At 41.3% G+C, this 17,974-nt stretch overlaps 1 protein-coding gene across 5 annotated transcripts in view; it reads left to right on the top strand.

The window, feature by feature from the left end:
* eya2 (EYA transcriptional coactivator and phosphatase 2) overlaps positions 1-17,974 on the top strand; it is a 32,873-nt gene that overhangs the window by 12,862 nt on the left and 2,037 nt on the right. Inside the window, exons 2-15 of one of the 5 annotated variants that reach the window (XM_061786463.1) lie at positions 3,499-3,582; positions 4,192-4,233; positions 4,460-4,586; positions 4,870-4,986; positions 7,872-7,948; positions 8,055-8,241; positions 8,470-8,618; positions 9,085-9,168; positions 11,915-12,004; positions 15,827-15,885; positions 16,127-16,287; positions 16,974-17,088; positions 17,429-17,550; positions 17,663-17,763. In XM_061786463.1, the coding sequence (XP_061642447.1) occupies positions 4,484-4,586; positions 4,870-4,986; positions 7,872-7,948; positions 8,055-8,241; positions 8,470-8,618; positions 9,085-9,168; positions 11,915-12,004; positions 15,827-15,885; positions 16,127-16,287; positions 16,974-17,088; positions 17,429-17,550; positions 17,663-17,763 (1,365 nt within the window). In that variant the 5' untranslated portion in view covers positions 3,499-3,582; positions 4,192-4,233; positions 4,460-4,483. Of the gene's footprint in view, positions 1-2,964; positions 3,616-4,191; positions 4,234-4,459; positions 4,587-4,869; positions 4,987-7,871; positions 7,949-8,054; positions 8,242-8,469; positions 8,619-9,084; positions 9,169-11,914; positions 12,005-15,826; positions 15,886-16,126; positions 16,288-16,973; positions 17,089-17,428; positions 17,551-17,662; positions 17,764-17,974 lie in introns of those variants that run through there. The other 4 variants (XM_061786461.1, XM_061786462.1, XM_061786465.1 and 1 more) reach the window with 4 other exon arrangements.

The raw sequence follows: 17,974 nt of genomic DNA, 5'->3' as shown, positions 1-17,974 counted from the left end.
AAATCATGACAAGTATGTGTGTGTTAATGTATGCCTTGAAGGGGCGTGGCCTAGTGAGTGGCATCCGGAGCTGGAGTCACTCAGGTTGGATGCTTATTTCAGTACTGCTTCATGCTCATTTGCGAGTGTTTTCATTTTTTAATTTTGTTTTTTTGACTGCATCTCGCTACCTTAATTGCTCAATTTCTTTTTTCGATTTGCTTGAGCGGTGGCTTACGTGAAGGTTGCTCCTCATTTCAATTTCCAAGCACGATGGTATTTTCATTTTTAATTGATATTGTGAAAAAGGACTAAGGCAGTCGTGCTATTAGGCTGGCGATATACACGTTGTAGGAGAAGCGTTGACAAAATCCCTTAATTTGAGCGGGATGAAACGGTTCACCCAGAAACTGATAATCATTTCAGACCGTATTACCAATCGTTACGTTATCGTTACTTCCTTGTTTAGCGTCTGTGAGACGCGTACCGTAGTTTTCTTCTGACTTCTACGGTAGACAAGTTAGCTTCATTGAATACTCTAATATACCAATATACCGTATTTTCACGAACATAAAGCGCACTTAAGGGTCTTAAAGCCACCTTCAAAATAAAAGCTTCCCAAAAATACGGACGTCAAAATTTTTTAATGTAGCTCAAGATTCAAATTACCTTTGCTGGTTGCATTCCTTAACCGAAGAGCACTGACGTCCGTATTATTGGGAAGCTTTTATTTTATGCCTTATGTGTGTGTTAAATACAGAAATAGACCCCGTAACTGAGACTGCGCCTTTTCATACGGTGCGCCCTACGGTCGTGAAAATACGGTCGTCCCTGCGATTGGCTGGCAACCGGTCCAGGGTGTGCCCCGCCTCTCGCCCAAAGTCAGCCAGGATAGACTAGAGCTCACCCGTGACCCTAATGAGGACAAGCGCTACAGAAAATAAAATGTTTAAAAGGAATATACATATATACATATATATCCATCCATCCATTTTCTGAGCCGCTTCTCCTCAATAGGGTCGCGGGCGTGCTGGAGCCTATTATACATATATATATATATATACATATATATATATATATATATATATATATATATATATATATATATATATATATATATATATATATATATATATATGTATATTCCTTTTAAAAAATTTATTATACTATTGGGAATTGTGACAATTTTGGTCTCCATAATAACTACAGGAGGGTATGGTATAAACTCTGTATAGATTTGAGACCACAAAATAAGCCTTCGCTAAACAGTTAGCATTCACAATTAGCATTAGCGCGCTCGCGATTCGCATTGTACGTTGTAAAACAAAAAGGCTAACTCCAACTCAGCTCACTCATACGTCATGTTATATGTATACTACACATCTAGTAGTGTCTTAAAAATCATTTACAGAGACTCCTCTGTCGTTTATGGCGAAGTTTATCAGTGACCCAACACTGTGTCCGTCTGCAATAAATGTCCGTGTGAAACATTCATCCCGGTGGCGCAAACATGCTTCCGATCGGAACTTTTCTTTTTTTTTTTTTTTTTTTTTTTTTTTTCTGTGGACCCGGCGGCGCTTCGGGGCAGGACATTCTACGTCTACCTATTTGTAAAGTTAGCCGAGTTCGTCGTTTCTTTTTTTTTTTCTTCCCAGCCCTAACTCAACTGTTGGGATGATAGTTTTTAGAATCATAAATGCCCCATCCATCCATCCATCCATCCATGTAGAAAGCGGCGGTCGAGCAGAAGCGTGAGACTCAGGTGACTCATTGCGGGACTTGGCCTTGTGGCCCCTTGTGACCCCTCCTTGACCTCCACTCTGCATCGCTCCAGCCCTGCTGGGTTTGTTTTAGCTTCGGTTTCATCCCTCTGCCGTCCACATCTCCGCTGAGCTTCCGCTCGTCTTCCCTCCGGTGTCCCGCCGTTCCAATGGCTTCTCGCGGGACTCGCCCTCGACCAGAAAGTGTCTTCGATATCACGCACACGCCTTTTGTGAGTGCGAATGTGTGTGTGTATGTGTGTGTGTGTGTGTGTTGCAAGGGATGCAGGTGATGTCAAGAGGTTTCCGCGCAGGCGTCCCTATCATTTTGAATGCCTGGGAAGTGGGACCTGTGTTACTCTTGAGCGTGACGTCACTGTCCAATGTATTGGTGGTTCAGTATTCACAAATTCACCTTTTTGCATTTTTCTTTTCTGATGGTGCAGCTATTTGCTGAGAGACTAATCTATTTTTTGCGCTCTCTATGTACGTGACCACAAGATGCCGCCAAAGCCATTTCTAAAAGGGAAATTAGAACAATAATTGGTGTCAAGGATGTGTAGTGTTGTCTTGCAATACCAGCGTCTTAACTTTTTGTAGATATAAGTGTGCTTCTGACCCCCAGTGCTAGATGGCGCCAGTACTTTTTGCATCATCCAGCCACCATCAATTCACATTGGTTTCCTTGCAGTGGAAGGACAATATCAGGTGGTGGCGCTAGTGCACCATTAAGCTGGTTTGCCAACTGCCCGTAAAGTCCACAGAAGAAGAACAAAGAAGGACAATACATTAGGGACAGGCGCTCACATTTTCTGTGCAGGTTTTGTGGAGCACAAATGTTACCACGAAGTTTAGTGTGGGTTGTTAGTGCAAGTTACGGAGAGTATTTGCCGTATGAGCATGTACAATCATCTGTAAAACATTTTTTAAGGGTCATTTTGTAAGATGAGTTTTGTAATGATATCAAACTTTTTTGAAATCCAGGTTTACTTTAAACTATAGGCAATCATAATTTATTTTTTTTGCTGTTAGTATCAGGGTTTGATCCCTATCCTTGCATTTTTTTCTGTATTTTTATCTGAAAATGCAACATACTCCCACATATTTGTAGATTTTTTTTTTTTAACCTATCCTCAGTTCTTTTCTGTTTTGTGCATCATATAGTGGCATCTTAATACCAAGGAACTGTTAAAGTGAGTTGAGGTGCTTCATTTGGACAAAAGTAGTCCTTTGCTGGCATCTATAGGCAATTACTCTAAAGTATAAGCCTCGCTGATTCTCGCTACTTGGGCAGGGCTGGGTTCCTTTCCCTAATCCTAACTGATTTGCATTGTTCATGTGACAGTGACAATAAAGTTCTATTCTATTCTATCAGCAACAAATCATTCCCGACATTTTTGTGTGTGCAATGAGCCAACAGGAAAACAAAGAGAACAAAAAAAAAGTACACTACGCCACAAAAAAAAGCGGGAATGTGTGTTTTTAAATTCCAAAGCTGCTATTTCGGATGCGCCTGCAGGTTTAAATATAAAATGTCCGCCTTCCCCTTGCTCTATTACTCGCAAGTGACGCTGCTTGTTTTACAGCGCTCGGCTTCTGCACTTTCTAGCAGCGGCCTGGCGCCGTGACAATCGACGACTCGTGCGACTCGTAACTGGTTGTGTAACAACCGGACCGGTACTACCGACCGTGTGTCATTCATGTGCGCGCCTGAGCGCTGACGGAACGTGGCGGCTGTTTTGTTCTGTCGTCTCCACAGAAGAGCTGAGGACTCGACAGAACCCGACAGGACCCGCGTCGTAACTGCGGACAAAGTGGACTGGAATCTCTCGCTTCGGAAACAGTTGAGCGCTCTCGTGCCAAATTGTAGACTGCAGTAAGAGTTCATTTGTGTCCTTAAAATGTACCATTTTTATACAAATGTACACCATAGTCGAATTATTGGACTGTTTTGAGCTTTGAATATTGTCAAATAGGATAATATTTATATACAGTATATACAGTAAGAAAGGAACCTTTTGATTGTAAGTCACTCTAACCCTAAATTGTATATTATTTTGTTTGCTGATTATGAAAGAGACAATATTTTTTGGGTGAGTATTAAAAATTAATATTCAAAAAGTGCCTTCATTTTTTAGGATGGATATTTTTTGCTAACCAGCCATTCTATAATCATATTATATCAGGCGTTCATCATCATACTTAAAAGAAAAAATTAAGTTGAAGGAGCAAATATTTTTTACAAACTTAATTATTGTAATTAATTCCAGGGCTTATTTATTGATCGATTTATTGATTCATGTTGACCAGCTTCAAATAAAAAATAAAATAGTATCCCAGTACAATAAAGTCTACTTGTATTTCCTTAGGTTTACATGGAAATAGCTGGAGTGAATCTTCTGTTTTACTTTGCTGTACTGTCACTTTAAGGCTAATTCGCTGTCTTTCGCAGGTTTCTCATCGTTGATTGGAAACGCCCTCAAACCAGCAGCAGGTGAGGTTTCTGTGGCGTTGATTGAAGATGACAAAACTGCATCACACCGGTTTATCGCGGAGTCGATTTGGGGCAAGATTCCAAGATCGACTCCTGCTCGACTTCCCCAAAATGTGCCCCAATCAGACGCAAGAATCCTTGACAGATGGCGGCCAAAGCGGAACGATCATTTCGAGCATTCGCCTTTTCGACACTGAAATGTTTCTCCTTGCTTTTGTTTGACTAGGCTCATCTTACGGGGGACGGCATCATGGCGGCGTACGGGCAGACCCAGTACAGCCCCACCCTCCAAGCCGCCGGACCCTACACACCTTACGCGCATCACTCGCAAGGCTACAGTGTGCCGTCCTACAGTCAGTCCACACAATACGCTTGATTCATTTTGAATGGGACAAAACAAGTGTTCCTTGTTTTTTTTTTTGTTTTTTTTATATAATTATTAGCATACGTCATATGTCATATTTTGTTGCGCTTTTGATAATATTTAAAATATATTCTGCCCATTTCTCACAACTATCTTCTCAGTGGTGTGTCAACTTTGGAGGACATATTTATTTGACTTTATATTGACTTTAATGTCAAAGGTCAACTCAACGGGAAGCCCTGAAGTTGTCTGTGTTGCGTGCGTGTGCGCAGACATCAAAACCGAGGAGGGCCTGAGCCACTCGCCGGGCCAGACGGGACTTTTGGGCTACTCCAACTTCAGCAGCGCCCCCGCCACGCAAAGCCTGTACGGTTACTCGCACACACACGGTGAGCACAACCCAACTTAATTGCAGTATTTCGATTTTTTTATTTAATTTATTTATTTATTTTTTTTTGCTGCTGTCAAATCAGCATTTCCTGATTTTATTTCATTGATTTATTTCTTTATTTTTGAGCCTATCTCATCTCAGTGTTGACTTGTTTCAGCCTGCGCCGTCGAACACAAAGTTATCATCCTTTTGGATGAACGGCCGTTGTAACTTCCGCCACTCTGGTGCAAATAATTGTTCTGGTTGTCATTATAGGTCGCTGGCGTAGATTCTGTGTTTCCACAAAGATGACCTAAGTGAAATTGGATCATTTCTGGCAGCAGAGCGTTTGGGAATCACTCTCATTGTTTTTGTGGTATATTTAGGGTTAACATTAAGAATACAGTGGCACCTGTGGTTTCACCTATTCGTGGATCTTTTTTTCATTAAAAGAAAAAAATTATTGTTTTTTTTTTTTGTTCTGTTTTTTTAAATGAAAAACACTTATTGGCACTATGCTTACTTATATTATAAATTCGGGGGGTTTATTTAAAGAAAATAAAAAATGAAGTACAATTTGAATGGCTGACTATGAAATCTTTTTGGCGATGGGAAGTCCAAATTGTGCACACCCTTTTGAAAGCGGGCATGTGGCCGTGTTCAGAATTATCCAATCGCATTCGGACTCATGCTAAATGGGAAGCAGCACACACCTGCCACCTTTTAAAGTGCCTCCGAGTAACCCACAAATAAACCTCAGATGTTCTAGTTGGCTTTCACTGACATGTTTGTAGTCACATCTGACAACACAAGCCATTATCATTCAAAGGTGTCAGCCGGGAGAAGGGTTTCATAATTATTAAATATAATAATCTAATCTATGATCTAATAAGTAACTTTCTTCTTTGATTGGCTGGGAGAAGTCACATGGTTCTAACGTCTCCTAATGAGACGCGTGGTCACATTTGAACCAAATATGATCGACCGAAGACCTGGCGTTGACCAGCTTTGCTTTGGAAAGTGCGTCCGTCTTCTTCCTCACCTCCCGTCTCGGTTTGCGTGACCTCCCTCTCCTCCTCCGCCTCGCTCGGCCTCCACCCCCCCCCCCCCCCCCACCCCCCCACCCCCGCCACACCTGTTCCCCATTAGCTGCGGTCTGGACTCTTGGCGTCAAACGTCTCCACGTCCCCCCCACCCCTCATCGGCCCTCCCTGGCCCACCTCCTCCTTTCTCAGGGTCAACCCGCGCCGCCCTCCCCCTTCTACCGCTCAGGCCAACAGCACAACAGGCACGGCGAGGACGGAGGGAAAGTGAGAAAACAGACAGATGGGCGGACAGAGAACAAGAGGACTGGTTTGAACGAGTGAACAAAACAAAAGAGCTTGCAAGAAAGTCGCTCATCCCGGGGACTTTGAAAGCGGCGTGAAATTGACCTAGCGTGTGACAGCGGGCGGGGTTAAAGTGCGTTTTACGAGGGGGCCGAGGGGGTTTAACGACGTCCACGGTATGAATGAGACGCAGCAAAAGTGACGAGATGAAAGGGCGAAGAAAGTGCATCCACTCTCATTCCTTTGTGAGCTTGTTGGGATGGATGGATGGATGGATGGATGGATGGATGGACGTCCCTAACTGTGACATCATGGCGCACTTTCTGCTTTCACCGTGAGACTTGTCTTTCCTTTTCTTTTGGGAGAGAATACACATGTCAGACATTATGCCGGAATGTAAATATTCCTGTAAACACACACATGGCACGAAACCTGCAACGCAACCACGTCGCTTTCCAAACCAGCCAGAGAGACCAAACCAAACTCAGTTATATTCTTAAGTATTAATCAGTCACATGGTCGTAAACTGCCACGCAGACCGAATGATTGCAGGGTGTCTGAAGTTGTGCTTATGGAACTCTTTTTTTTTTTTTTATTTGTTTACATTTGTTGTTTTGGTTTTGTTTTTTAAATCCATTTTGAAGATTGTTGAGTCACCAGGGAGCTTCCAGTGACTCATTCTTTGGTCATAAGAGGAGTTATGAAGCAGAGATGCAGGAAATGGACGATGCATAGTAGATTTGGAAGAAAATAATGATTTCCAAAAGGCATTCTAAAATAAATCAGGATGACTGTCGAATATGTATATTGTATACTCGTGGACATTCATTAGGTGCGCTTACTCATTCTAATGAGATCCAGTACGTGTTCTGTCTTTACAAAAAAAAAAATAATAATAATAATGCTGAGTTTTGATGAAAGTAACACTATTGGCACTGCACTGCGTCATTTTGAGATCAATTCTCATATTTGATTCTTTAACGTATAAGATCAAAATATGAGGAACAGCTGACAGAGTGATAAAGTGCGATCATATTCGTCATCAATCATCCCAAAGGCAGAATTTGCTTGCCATCGTAAATATTTAAAAGGTTTAACAATTGTCGGCCCTGACTGTTTTTTTTTTTTAATTTAATTTTTTTTTAAATCACAACGGTGAGGGGGAAAAAAAAAATCACTCTTAACACACACCCACACCACAGGATAATCACTTTTGGATAATCTTTTAGCCACGTCCGATAATCGAGCCAATGCTGACTTTGATCGGAAAGCCCGACTATCTTCGTTTGTCCGACGACGATCTCCATAGTGTTTATTTCCAGGCCTTTGTGCTCGCAAAAGAAGGTCCTCACGAGTGGCTCGCTGCTCCCCGTGTGAATTTCCACACCTCAGATCGCAGCACGCCAGGGTATGCGGTTGGTCCGCAAACAGGAAGGGGCCGACTTCCCGTGCACTTGTTTTCCCACACGCGATGAATCTCCTAAATAATCTCCGATTCATGATTGCTGCTCACAAATCCGTGTGATGAGGTGATGACCGCAACATTTTGATCCTTGGCCTTGTGGTGGTTCGTCAGGTGCGGGCATTTCCTCGGGCATTTTCCAGGGCGGCCACGCCATCTCCGCGTCCACGCCCTTCAACCCCACGCAGCAAGTGAGTGTATCCTCCGTATGTCTTCGAAATATCATTTTCAAATACGTGTGTGTGTGTGTGTGTGTGTGTGTGTGTATTTGGGCTCCGCTCCCGTGTTTCTTCTCAGCAGGAGTTCTCATCGTATTCAAGCTACAGTCAGAGTCAGTACTCGCCGTATTACAACTCGCATCACTACAACAGCCCGTACCTGAGCGGCAGCAACATTAGCCCCGCCTCCATCGCCGCCCCGTTAGCCTATCAGCACCCGGAGCACCCCGTCATGTTACCCAATCACAGCCCGGAGTCTCACACCGGTATGTTTTATGACGCGGAATCTGCGCTGCTCCCGCAAAAGTCTGGAATTTTGGGCTTTGTGGTGAAACTTCAGAAGGTCAAATTAAGTTCACCTGTAAAGGTTATAGTGCAATTTAGGTTCATTCTGAAATTTCACACGAAAGACCAACATCCTAAACTTTTTTGTGTGTGTGTGAGTACTATGTATCACAATAGAAAGAGACTGATTAGCTTGCTTTTTGTCTCAGGGGAGTACCACCCGCCACCCAGCCCCCCCACGCCGGGTAAAGAGGCGGGCGAGAGGGGCACGGTGTCCATGCGGAGGGGGTCCGACGGGAAGTTGAGGGGGAGGAAAAAAGTCAGTGACCCGGTGCCACCTTTGGATGCGGATATTGAGGTAAACATCTACCTAACCACCTACCAAGCACCCAAATAGATTCATTTGTATTTACACTCATGGAGTAAAGCACTTCATCACCAAGTCGCCAATTTATACTTTGTCAATTTGTGTCTGGATCCACGCGCGTAAGGAGTCGGACTGGTTGTTTCATTTCCTCCAGAAACCCAAATATTTGTATACAAGGCATTAAAAAGTCACATTTTCCAGACTTTCTCCTTTAACGTTGGATCAGGAGCTACCACTCCTCGTTTGAGCGCCGTTAGACGCAATGTTCAATAAATCCCGGCTAATTTTTCTGCAATAACCCGATTGATTTTGAATCCCAGATGTTTGAGGAGCCCGTTACGTAAAAGATGGGAGGAGATGTTTTTTTTTTTTTTTTTTTTTTTTTTTTTGCTCTGCCCCGCGCAGCGCACTCTCTTCTTCAGAGGTTAACGCTACAACGTGTGTTATTTCACTGCAGCGGGTGTTTATCTGGGACCTGGATGAAACCATCATCATTTTCCACTCGCTCCTCACGGGGACCTTCTCCTCGAGATTTGGCAAGGTACGACAACACCGCCCGCCACCTCCCATAAACCCCCACCCTCCTCCCCAAACTCCACTTCGCTCACACAGGCCCAGTAAACCACGAGTGGTTGACACCTCCCCCTAAAAAAAAAAAATTATAATTCCCTACAGTATCTTGATAGTTTAAACATATACCTCAAGCTATGATCCTCAAACAGTTGAATATCATTTCAGAATCATTTTACATTATTACCCTTAAAAATAAATGATTGATTGTTTGTTGCAATGCAATTTAAGACAAAAGCATATTACAGTAGTAATAGTAACTCGAAACACTCTCATCTCAAATCATCTTTCCCCATTGAGATGAATGGAAATGCCATTAATCCGTTCCAGCATCCGTCAAAACCCCATCAAAGTCTACAGTCTTGTACTTTACTAATCTGTATGTTTTCGTGTTTTAATAACATAACATTTGTTAACATAATTTAACAGAATGTAAAGATTAAAACGTTTGTGCATTAAGATTATTCAATGCTACTCTTCCAGTGTGCGTCACCGGGGAACAGTATAATACATACAAACTTGTAAATTTGATGATGAAACACAGAAAAACAACATTACAATTAAGGTGTAATAATCCTAGATATTTTTTTTTCTCAGAGGATAAAGAATATATGCATGTGAGTATTGTTGTATGCAGTGTCCGCACGTGTTGCTACCGCTGTTGTTCTCATCGCAGTTCCTGAAAGGTTTATAATTACTGTGACATCGGTGCTCGTTTTGTTAGCCTGCGCTTTGCGTTTTGTATCGTGTGTTAGCATTAAGCTAGCAGACTTTTGTATATGTCCACTTTGAGTACAGACGTGAATGAAAATACCACAAAATCACAGACACATAAATATAAAATGGAATTGTAAAGAATGACTGTGATGACGAACGAGCGTTTTCCAAGCACATAAAGAGTTGTGTTTTTTTTAAGATTTTATAACTCAGACCCTGTTGTCATCTAACGCCACGAATCGAATACCTTAGGATCGGTTTCACAAAAAAAGGGTGAATAGCAAACCACGAGTAACAATATTAAAAAACGGCCCCCGTCCTTCTGGGACGTAGCACTTGTTTCTGCAGCGTTTCACACGCTGGCTGTTTTGCCGCTCGCCCTCGCGTTGTTTCTTTTCATAACGCCGCCGGCTTGTTTAGCTACGCCGACTTCCTGCGGCATGATTGACAGCCAGCGGGACGTTTTACATAACACGGGAGCGACGGAGGGGGTGCGGACAGTGGTGCGTTTCTTGCTCTTGGCCGGGAATCTCGTGTTTTGAATTCTCACGGTCCCCCTGCGGCTCGACGCGAGGCTGACGGGGGTTTGAGAGCGGGGTTGGCGATGGCCTCATGCTGCAATGCTCTTATTATTATTATTTTTAAATCTCTTTTTTTTTTTCAAAACCTTCCTTGGAGCAGAGGAACAAAAAATGGCTCGCAAAGTGTTGAGATATGACTCATGCGCCAGAAATTCCTGATTAATTCCCAGCGCCCGAACGCCTCGCCGCTGGAACCGAGGAAACTCACTTGGACCAAACTCAAAACTTTACCGGGAATGTCACTCGGTTGAGCCAAGGCCCAAAAAAAAAAAAAAAAAAATATTAATTTACTTGTCCGTGTGTTTGCTAGTTAGCAGGCTACCTTCTGCTTCATGGAGAATGACAAGCTCAACTCAGTTTATATTAAAAACAATCGCAGCTGAAACAAAGCATGAATACGAATTGATCATGAAACATAAGACAAAAAGAAAGTCATAATAATTTCAAAACCAGAAAACAATAATAAAGTTCAAAACAAAGCCAAAACTCGACTCTAGTGCACAGGCGGCCGGTGGAAGGGGGTCGTTAAACGAAACAAACGTTTGAGCAGAACTCCTAATGTGTGTGTGCTCGCTTACCCACAAGCCCCTGAGTGTGTGTCAGGAACTCAATGTTTTCAAATCTTTCTTCCTCGAGAAAGGCTTTTATATGTCAGACGCGGGTGATTACGGATAATTATTCCACAAGAAGAACAATCCTTTCCTAATCCCTCAACTCCTCCTCCTTCATCCTTCCATCCATGTCTTCTTCTCCTCCCTCAACATTATTTCCATCCCTGCCTCTTCAATGAAGCCATCCACAAGGGCTTCATTTCTAATTGCGTAATCATTCACCAGCCAGACAGAGACTGAGCTCGTCAATGTGAACTCGCTAATCTGGCGTTCACCTTTGTCTGGCAAAACCCGTTGGCTCTCCCGAGTAGCGCCGCACGACAACGCACTCGCAATTGCTTCTGTCGTCTCGGGTGACGGCATGCCCACGTAGCATTTTGTTGGCGCGCCAAGTAAAAGTGCATGCCAAAGGTTTTTTTTTATTATTATTATTATTATTACTGGAGAAAAGGCACTTAAAAAAAATATATAATCAGTCTCAATCAAGTTTTAGCTCCAATTTTGAACATCAGAGGTTCTGCCAGTCGACGGCGGAAACCGTCGGTTTCCCGCTCGGAACAAGCGACCTGCGCCGACAAGGCCGGGAAAATTTCTCCAGATGAATGATTGTTCCTCACATCAGATCCGAGCGATAAGCGTCACAATACCCGACCGCCGACGCTGTCAATCTGCAGATTTTATCTTTGATGAAGTATTTTAGTAAGAGCGCACGTTGTTCTGGCGTGTTTTTAAACTGTTTGCATAATTGAATCATGCTCTTAATTGAGCTGTTTTTTTTAATTCTGACAGTTGAATTGATTTATTGCAGGATTCGTCCAAAGCGGTTTCTCTGGGTTTGTGGATGGAGGAGATGATCTTCAATCTGGCCGACTCGCGACTCTTCTTCAACGACTTGGAGGTCATTTATCAGGGGTTCATCTTTTTTTCAAAGAACAACATGAAATAAATAAATCAATATAGAATAAAGTATTTTTTTTAATATTAGAATTAATCAAATGAAACTTTATGACATTTAGTTATACATTTAGCAGTGCAGAGTGTTGTGAAATGGTTTTTAAACCTGTCCAGTTGGCGGGGAAGAATGAAAATATTACAGTAAAATAATAAGAATCTAATAATAGTAACAAAAGATTAAAGCAACATTTCAATATTTTATGCTAATAATACAAAATAGTAATTCATGTACTATCTAAAAAAAAAAAAAAAAAAAAACATTCAACTGAAGAAAAAAATGCAGTAGAGTGATTCTCAAAATGTGGTAAGAGGGCTCCATCTAGTGGTGCACAAAAGAATCACTGAATTAAATGTTAAAACTGTGCATCATGTTAGTGTCTTAAGCTAAAAAGTTTTTTTAATCCAGGACAGTATATATGTTAATTATAGTTAAATTGTATTTAACGTTGAAGTACATTACATCCATCGTCTATTTTACATTTCATTTATTTTGGTACAAATTTGTACTTACATTTTGGGATTCTATTTGTAAGTCTATACTTTTACTACCGACTTTGATATTAATCAATTAATTTGATACAAATGGGAAACGAAAATCTGAGTAACAAAATAAAGAATAACGGTAAAAAAAAAAATTATAAAAAAAATGCAATGATTGAGCGTAAAAGTCACCATGGGAAAAAAAAAACCCAGGACACTTCATTAGGTACACCTGCACGAAAACTAGATTAAAATAATGACGTTCTATTTGGATTCTAACTATCGGAGATGGTATTCATTGGAATTCTAATATTTATTATGGGAATTGCAGAACGGCGTGGGCAGGTCAGAATATTAGGAACATCGGTGTGATGCAGTCTATCGCTTTATAAGCACAATAAATAAACATTGTTGCGTGAATACCTCTGTGACTACGTCAATCAAAACCACGGCACGTTTTGTTACTACAAACATTAGCCGCTAAGCTTCCTTCTGTGAAATAATGAATTACTTAATGCGCATGAAGCAATTAAATGAAGTGCGTGTGTGTGCTTGTAAAAAAAAAAAAAAAGTTTGTGTGTGTGACAAGAACATTAGTGGAGTGGGCGGAGGAGCGAATGAAGGGACGGAAAGGAGCCAACAAAGCCATTTGCAAACCCGTTTTTCTTTTCTCTCTTGTTGTCAGGCCTCACTTAAATCTCTTAAGCAGCAGCAGCGTGGGCCCTACAAGTGCTGTTAAGTCTGAAAGGTGTAATTATCTCGTCTTAAGGCTCCTATTAAGGCTGTCCAGGACGTGTTAGTGGGTGTACTTCACCCTGCTTTGTCTTCACATCCGCTCGCTACGAAGCCACACATTTGACCACTTACTGTGTTGAGCAAATTGGAATTTTACCGAAAACTTTCAAAGGAAATTGGCTGTCGATAATTTCACCCACATCGTAAAAGAAAAAAATGCTGTCCAACAATTCGGAATTTTACGTTTTCCAAGTTCAAAAGAAAATATGGTGTTGAGCAATTAGAAATTTCCCTGAAAATGAAAGACAAATGTATAAACGTGTCAGTTCCTTAAAATACAGTGCCAAACAACTTGAAATTTCACCTTAAGATTGCTGAAAAATATGCTGCTGAACATATTAGTGTTGCTGTTGAAATTTGAAGAAATGAACACTGAATAAAAAGTTTTTTATGTAAACTTTAAAGAAAAAGATGCTCTCTACTTGAAACTTGAAATTTCATCAATATTAAAAAAATAATAACACTCTAAAAATTTGGAATTTCACCTAAAGTTGAAAGAAAATAAGCTTTTGAGCAATTTGGAATTCCATCTTTAAAAAAAAAAAAAAAAAAAAAAAAAAACTTTGAATGTCACTCACAAATTGTTTAAAGACTAAATAATTTGATGACTTTTCGGCTCCAATTGAAAGAAAGGAGCCTCTATAATGCCCACGTTTTGGGGGAAATGATGTCGAAGTGATGACTGAGAAGCTCCTTCTCTTCTGTGGCTGAGCTCGAGAGATCCTGCGCAGAGATGGGGGAACATTCCAGATGTTTTTTTTTTTTTCCTTCTCAGCTCCAAGCTACAACGCAACAAATATAATAAATGATCATGTCAAACACAATGAAAAGTGGCGGGACCACTTAGCCAACTCACATAGCGGCCGTTCCGCCTCCGCTTTCCTTTTGCGATGACGTTGAATGCGCAGCGCGTACACGGTAGCGGCTGCGCGGGGGTCTCGGCATGGTGGGCGTCGGGTCGGCGCCCCTGAGACTTGAGGTATGCGTGCGGGGAAGATGAGGTAGCGTCTGCCTGCTCGCGGCCCCTGCGAGGCGCATTAGCGTTTTAGCTAGCCGCGGATGGCTATGATGTGTTATGATTGTATTTGTCACATTAACACTTCCCAAAGTTGTCCATTTCTTTTTTGTGTGTTTTGCGTGGTGGTTAAGCTCGCAGGCGACTTGCGGTGGAATATGTAATATACCATAGAGCTGAGATTCAAACTCTTCACCTCAGAAGCGTGAGGTGGCCACGCTAACCGCTAGCACGCTGCGCTGCCTTGCGCTATCGAGGAATGAGGGCCAATGGCGACATTAAGCATTGACTCGGACGATGACGCTTAAAATGAAAACGTGATGTCTAACAACCAGCGTGAAAATATTGATACTTTAGTTGCGGTTTCATCAAACAGGCGACGTCAGACGCGTCGTTTCTGTCTCAGCTCGGAGCTTTGGCTGGGGCTCGTAATGCTTCTTTGTGTTACCTGTGAAAGGAACACTTTCTGACATCGCGTAGATGATCTACTTTGGTGGGAAAACAACCAATCAAAAATTCCCCTCGCTGAGCAAATGTGCCCAAAAATACCGGACAGTGGTTGCAACATCAGTGCCAGCCGAGAGGATGTTTTCAAAAGCCAGGCAGTTAATAAGTCACAGAAGAAGCGAAAAATATAAACAACACTGAAACAAAACATTTGTTCTGCACAGGGTTGCTTATTTTTCTACAAAAGGCCACCTGTTGTTGTTGTTTTTAAAAAAAAAAAACACAAAAAAAAAAAAAAAAAAAGGAGTCCACAGAAAGGATTTGTTTTTCAATTTTTGTACAGTATTTTCAGTGATCATTTTGCGCACTTTGTTTATTTAAGATGATTTGTTACTGTTCTATTGGGTCTGGAAAAAAAAGTTATTTTGATAACAAAGTATGTTCTGTTTACCAATGAACTTTGTCCTAATTATTTTATTGATTTTAAATATTTAATAATAAAATAAAACATCACATAAATACTTAAAGGTCATGAACAATTGATATTTAGCAATCTGATGATGCATCTATTTTAGTTTTTGAAAAGTATCGGTATCGGCGATATTACATTATTTACATGGTATCGCATCGATACTGAAATATGAATAGCAGGGATCCTCTGTACACCGTTGAACAACTTGGAATTTCACTTCAAGTTTTTGAAAGAAATACAACTTCACAAGTTTGAGAGGGGGATCGGCGGTCTGACTATTTGGGATTTCACCTACAATTTCAGTAATAGCAATTTGGGATTACACTTTATTTTTAAGGAAAAAATACTCAAAAAAATACTCAAGAGAAAATGTTCTGTTGAACAACTTGTAACTTCACCTAAATTGAAAAAGAAAAATATATTGTCTGTCTCTTCAGAGTTTTGTCAAGGGAAATACATGAATCCAATTCCAAATTTCTGCATTTAGAAAGATCAAAATGCTTACATTTTCAACAAAACTTTGTTTTCCACATTTTTTGGTCTTTGTCTTTTGTCAGGAATGTGACCAGGTTCATATCGACGATGTGGCGTCAGATGACAACGGACAGGACCTGAGGTATAAAAAAAAAAAAAAAAAAAAACTTTACGTTTTTCAGTGCATTAAAAAAAAAAAAAAAAGCCAGTTTATGTGAATATATGGAAATATGAGGAAATTGCATTAAATGTTTTTTTTTTTTTTTTTTGCAGACCATTTCTTACTGACTATTTGAAGTGGACAATGATTATTATGATTTTTATATATTCGGATCATTTGTGGTTTAAAATTGCTCCACTGTATCTGTGTTGCGATCCCGCAGCACGTACAATTTTGCGACCGACGGCTTCCAGAGTCCAGCGGGGGCCGGCTCCCTGTGCCTGGGCTCGGGGGTCCACGGCGGGGTGGACTGGATGAGGAAGCTGGCGTTCCGATATCGCCGGGTCAAGGAGATTTACAACTCCTACAAGAATAACGTTGGCGGTAAGGTGTTTCATCCGTGTGGTGCAGCTGCAGAGTGTATAATATAATATTAATTTAGTTCTTGTTTGGATTGAATAAGAAAATACATCACAACTTGAAATTTCACCTAAAGTTTACTTAAGTTTAAAAGAAAAATATGCTGTCTACTGTCACTGACAATTGAAACTTTTGGAGAAGTTTCTTGGACTCTAACAATTTTTAGGAAACTACAAGAAATTTGGGTTTTTAGACAGTGTATTGAAAGAAAATGATAGCTATAATTTGGAGTTTCACTTGTAGTTCTAAGCAAAACACACATTGTCTAAAAACTTCAAAATTTCACCAAAAAGTGAAAGGAAAATGTGCTGTCATGGAATTGGAATTTCACCTCAAATTAAAGACAAATACATCGTTTAACAGCTCGGATTTCCATTGCAAGTTTCAATGAAAATATGATGTCAAACAAGGTGTCATTTCACCCAATATTTAAACGAGAGTTTGCTTTTCGCTTCCCATTGAAAGCAAAATCCCCAGCCTTCACGACTTGTAACTTCAGAAACAGGACACGAAGGACAACAAATGAAAACCTGCGTTGTTATTAGCCACAATTCACTCAGATGAACTTTTCAAGCAGTCGACCGAATGATTTCTTCGCAAAGACGCGTTGCAATTGTTAGTTGACGCTTGTGCCGCCCCCTGGTGGTCAGGTTTGCTGGGCAGCCCCAAGCGGGAAGAGTGGCTCCAGCTGCGGCGGGAGATGGAGGTCCTCACCGACCTGTGGCTCACGCAAGCGCTCAAAGCTTTGGCTCTCATCAGCACCAGGTCAGTTCACCAACTCAGCTTTTTCTTTGGCTTTTTTCGGTTTTTTTTTGACAAGACTTCTTTTTGTTGTCTATAAACTGCCTACAACTCAATTGGAAAAAAAATAAAATAAAAATCTTTCCGAGAGGGTAAGTAAATATCAGCGCTTTATAACTTTTGAAATGATTCCTCTTGGTCTCCTTTATTTTTCACATCCCAAATCCAGCATTTGAACAAGGTTGCGTCGACTTTCTATCGGCAATACATATGAATTATGTGGAAACGTTGCTTCGACTGCGCTCGTTAGCTCATAGCTGCCCGAGCGTTCAAATTAAACACGTCATCCGTGTGGTGATGTCAGGCCCAACTGCGTGAACGTGCTGGTGACCACCACCCAGCTGGTCCCGGCGCTCTCCAAAGTGCTACTGTACGGTCTGGGGGCCGCCTTTCCCATAGAGAACATCTACAGCGCCACCAAGATCGGTGAGTCGTGGGAACAAAGCAAATCCAAAAAAAAAAAAAAAAAAAAAAACATGTATCCCCAATCTTGTTCTGAAAATGACATTGTCTTCTTGGGTTATGGTGACGGTGGCAGGCAAAGAGAGCTGCTTCGAGCGCATCACTCAGAGGTTCGGCAGGAGAGCCGTCTACGTGGTGGTCGGGGACGGAAGCGAAGAGGAGACGGTGGCCAAGAAGGTGAGAGAGCGTTTTCCTTTTGGTATTTTGCCAAATAGTATCATGATTTGAGATTGAGATCATATTGGATATTCAAAACAAAGCTACTGTCATCAACTTCAATTTCATTGATTGGATCTCGGGAAGTAGAATATATATAGAGGAACAAACCTTGATTAGAAAAACAAAAAAACAAAAAAAAAACAGTTTAACGCAAAAGTCGTCTAAGTCC

The sequence above is a fragment of the Phyllopteryx taeniolatus genome, chromosome 9 (assembly GCF_024500385.1).
Source record: "Phyllopteryx taeniolatus isolate TA_2022b chromosome 9, UOR_Ptae_1.2, whole genome shotgun sequence".
Classification (NCBI taxonomy): domain Eukaryota; kingdom Metazoa; phylum Chordata; class Actinopteri; order Syngnathiformes; family Syngnathidae; genus Phyllopteryx; species Phyllopteryx taeniolatus.
The sequence above is the reverse complement of the archived record's forward strand: the minus strand, read 5'-3'. Positions and strand labels throughout refer to the sequence as shown.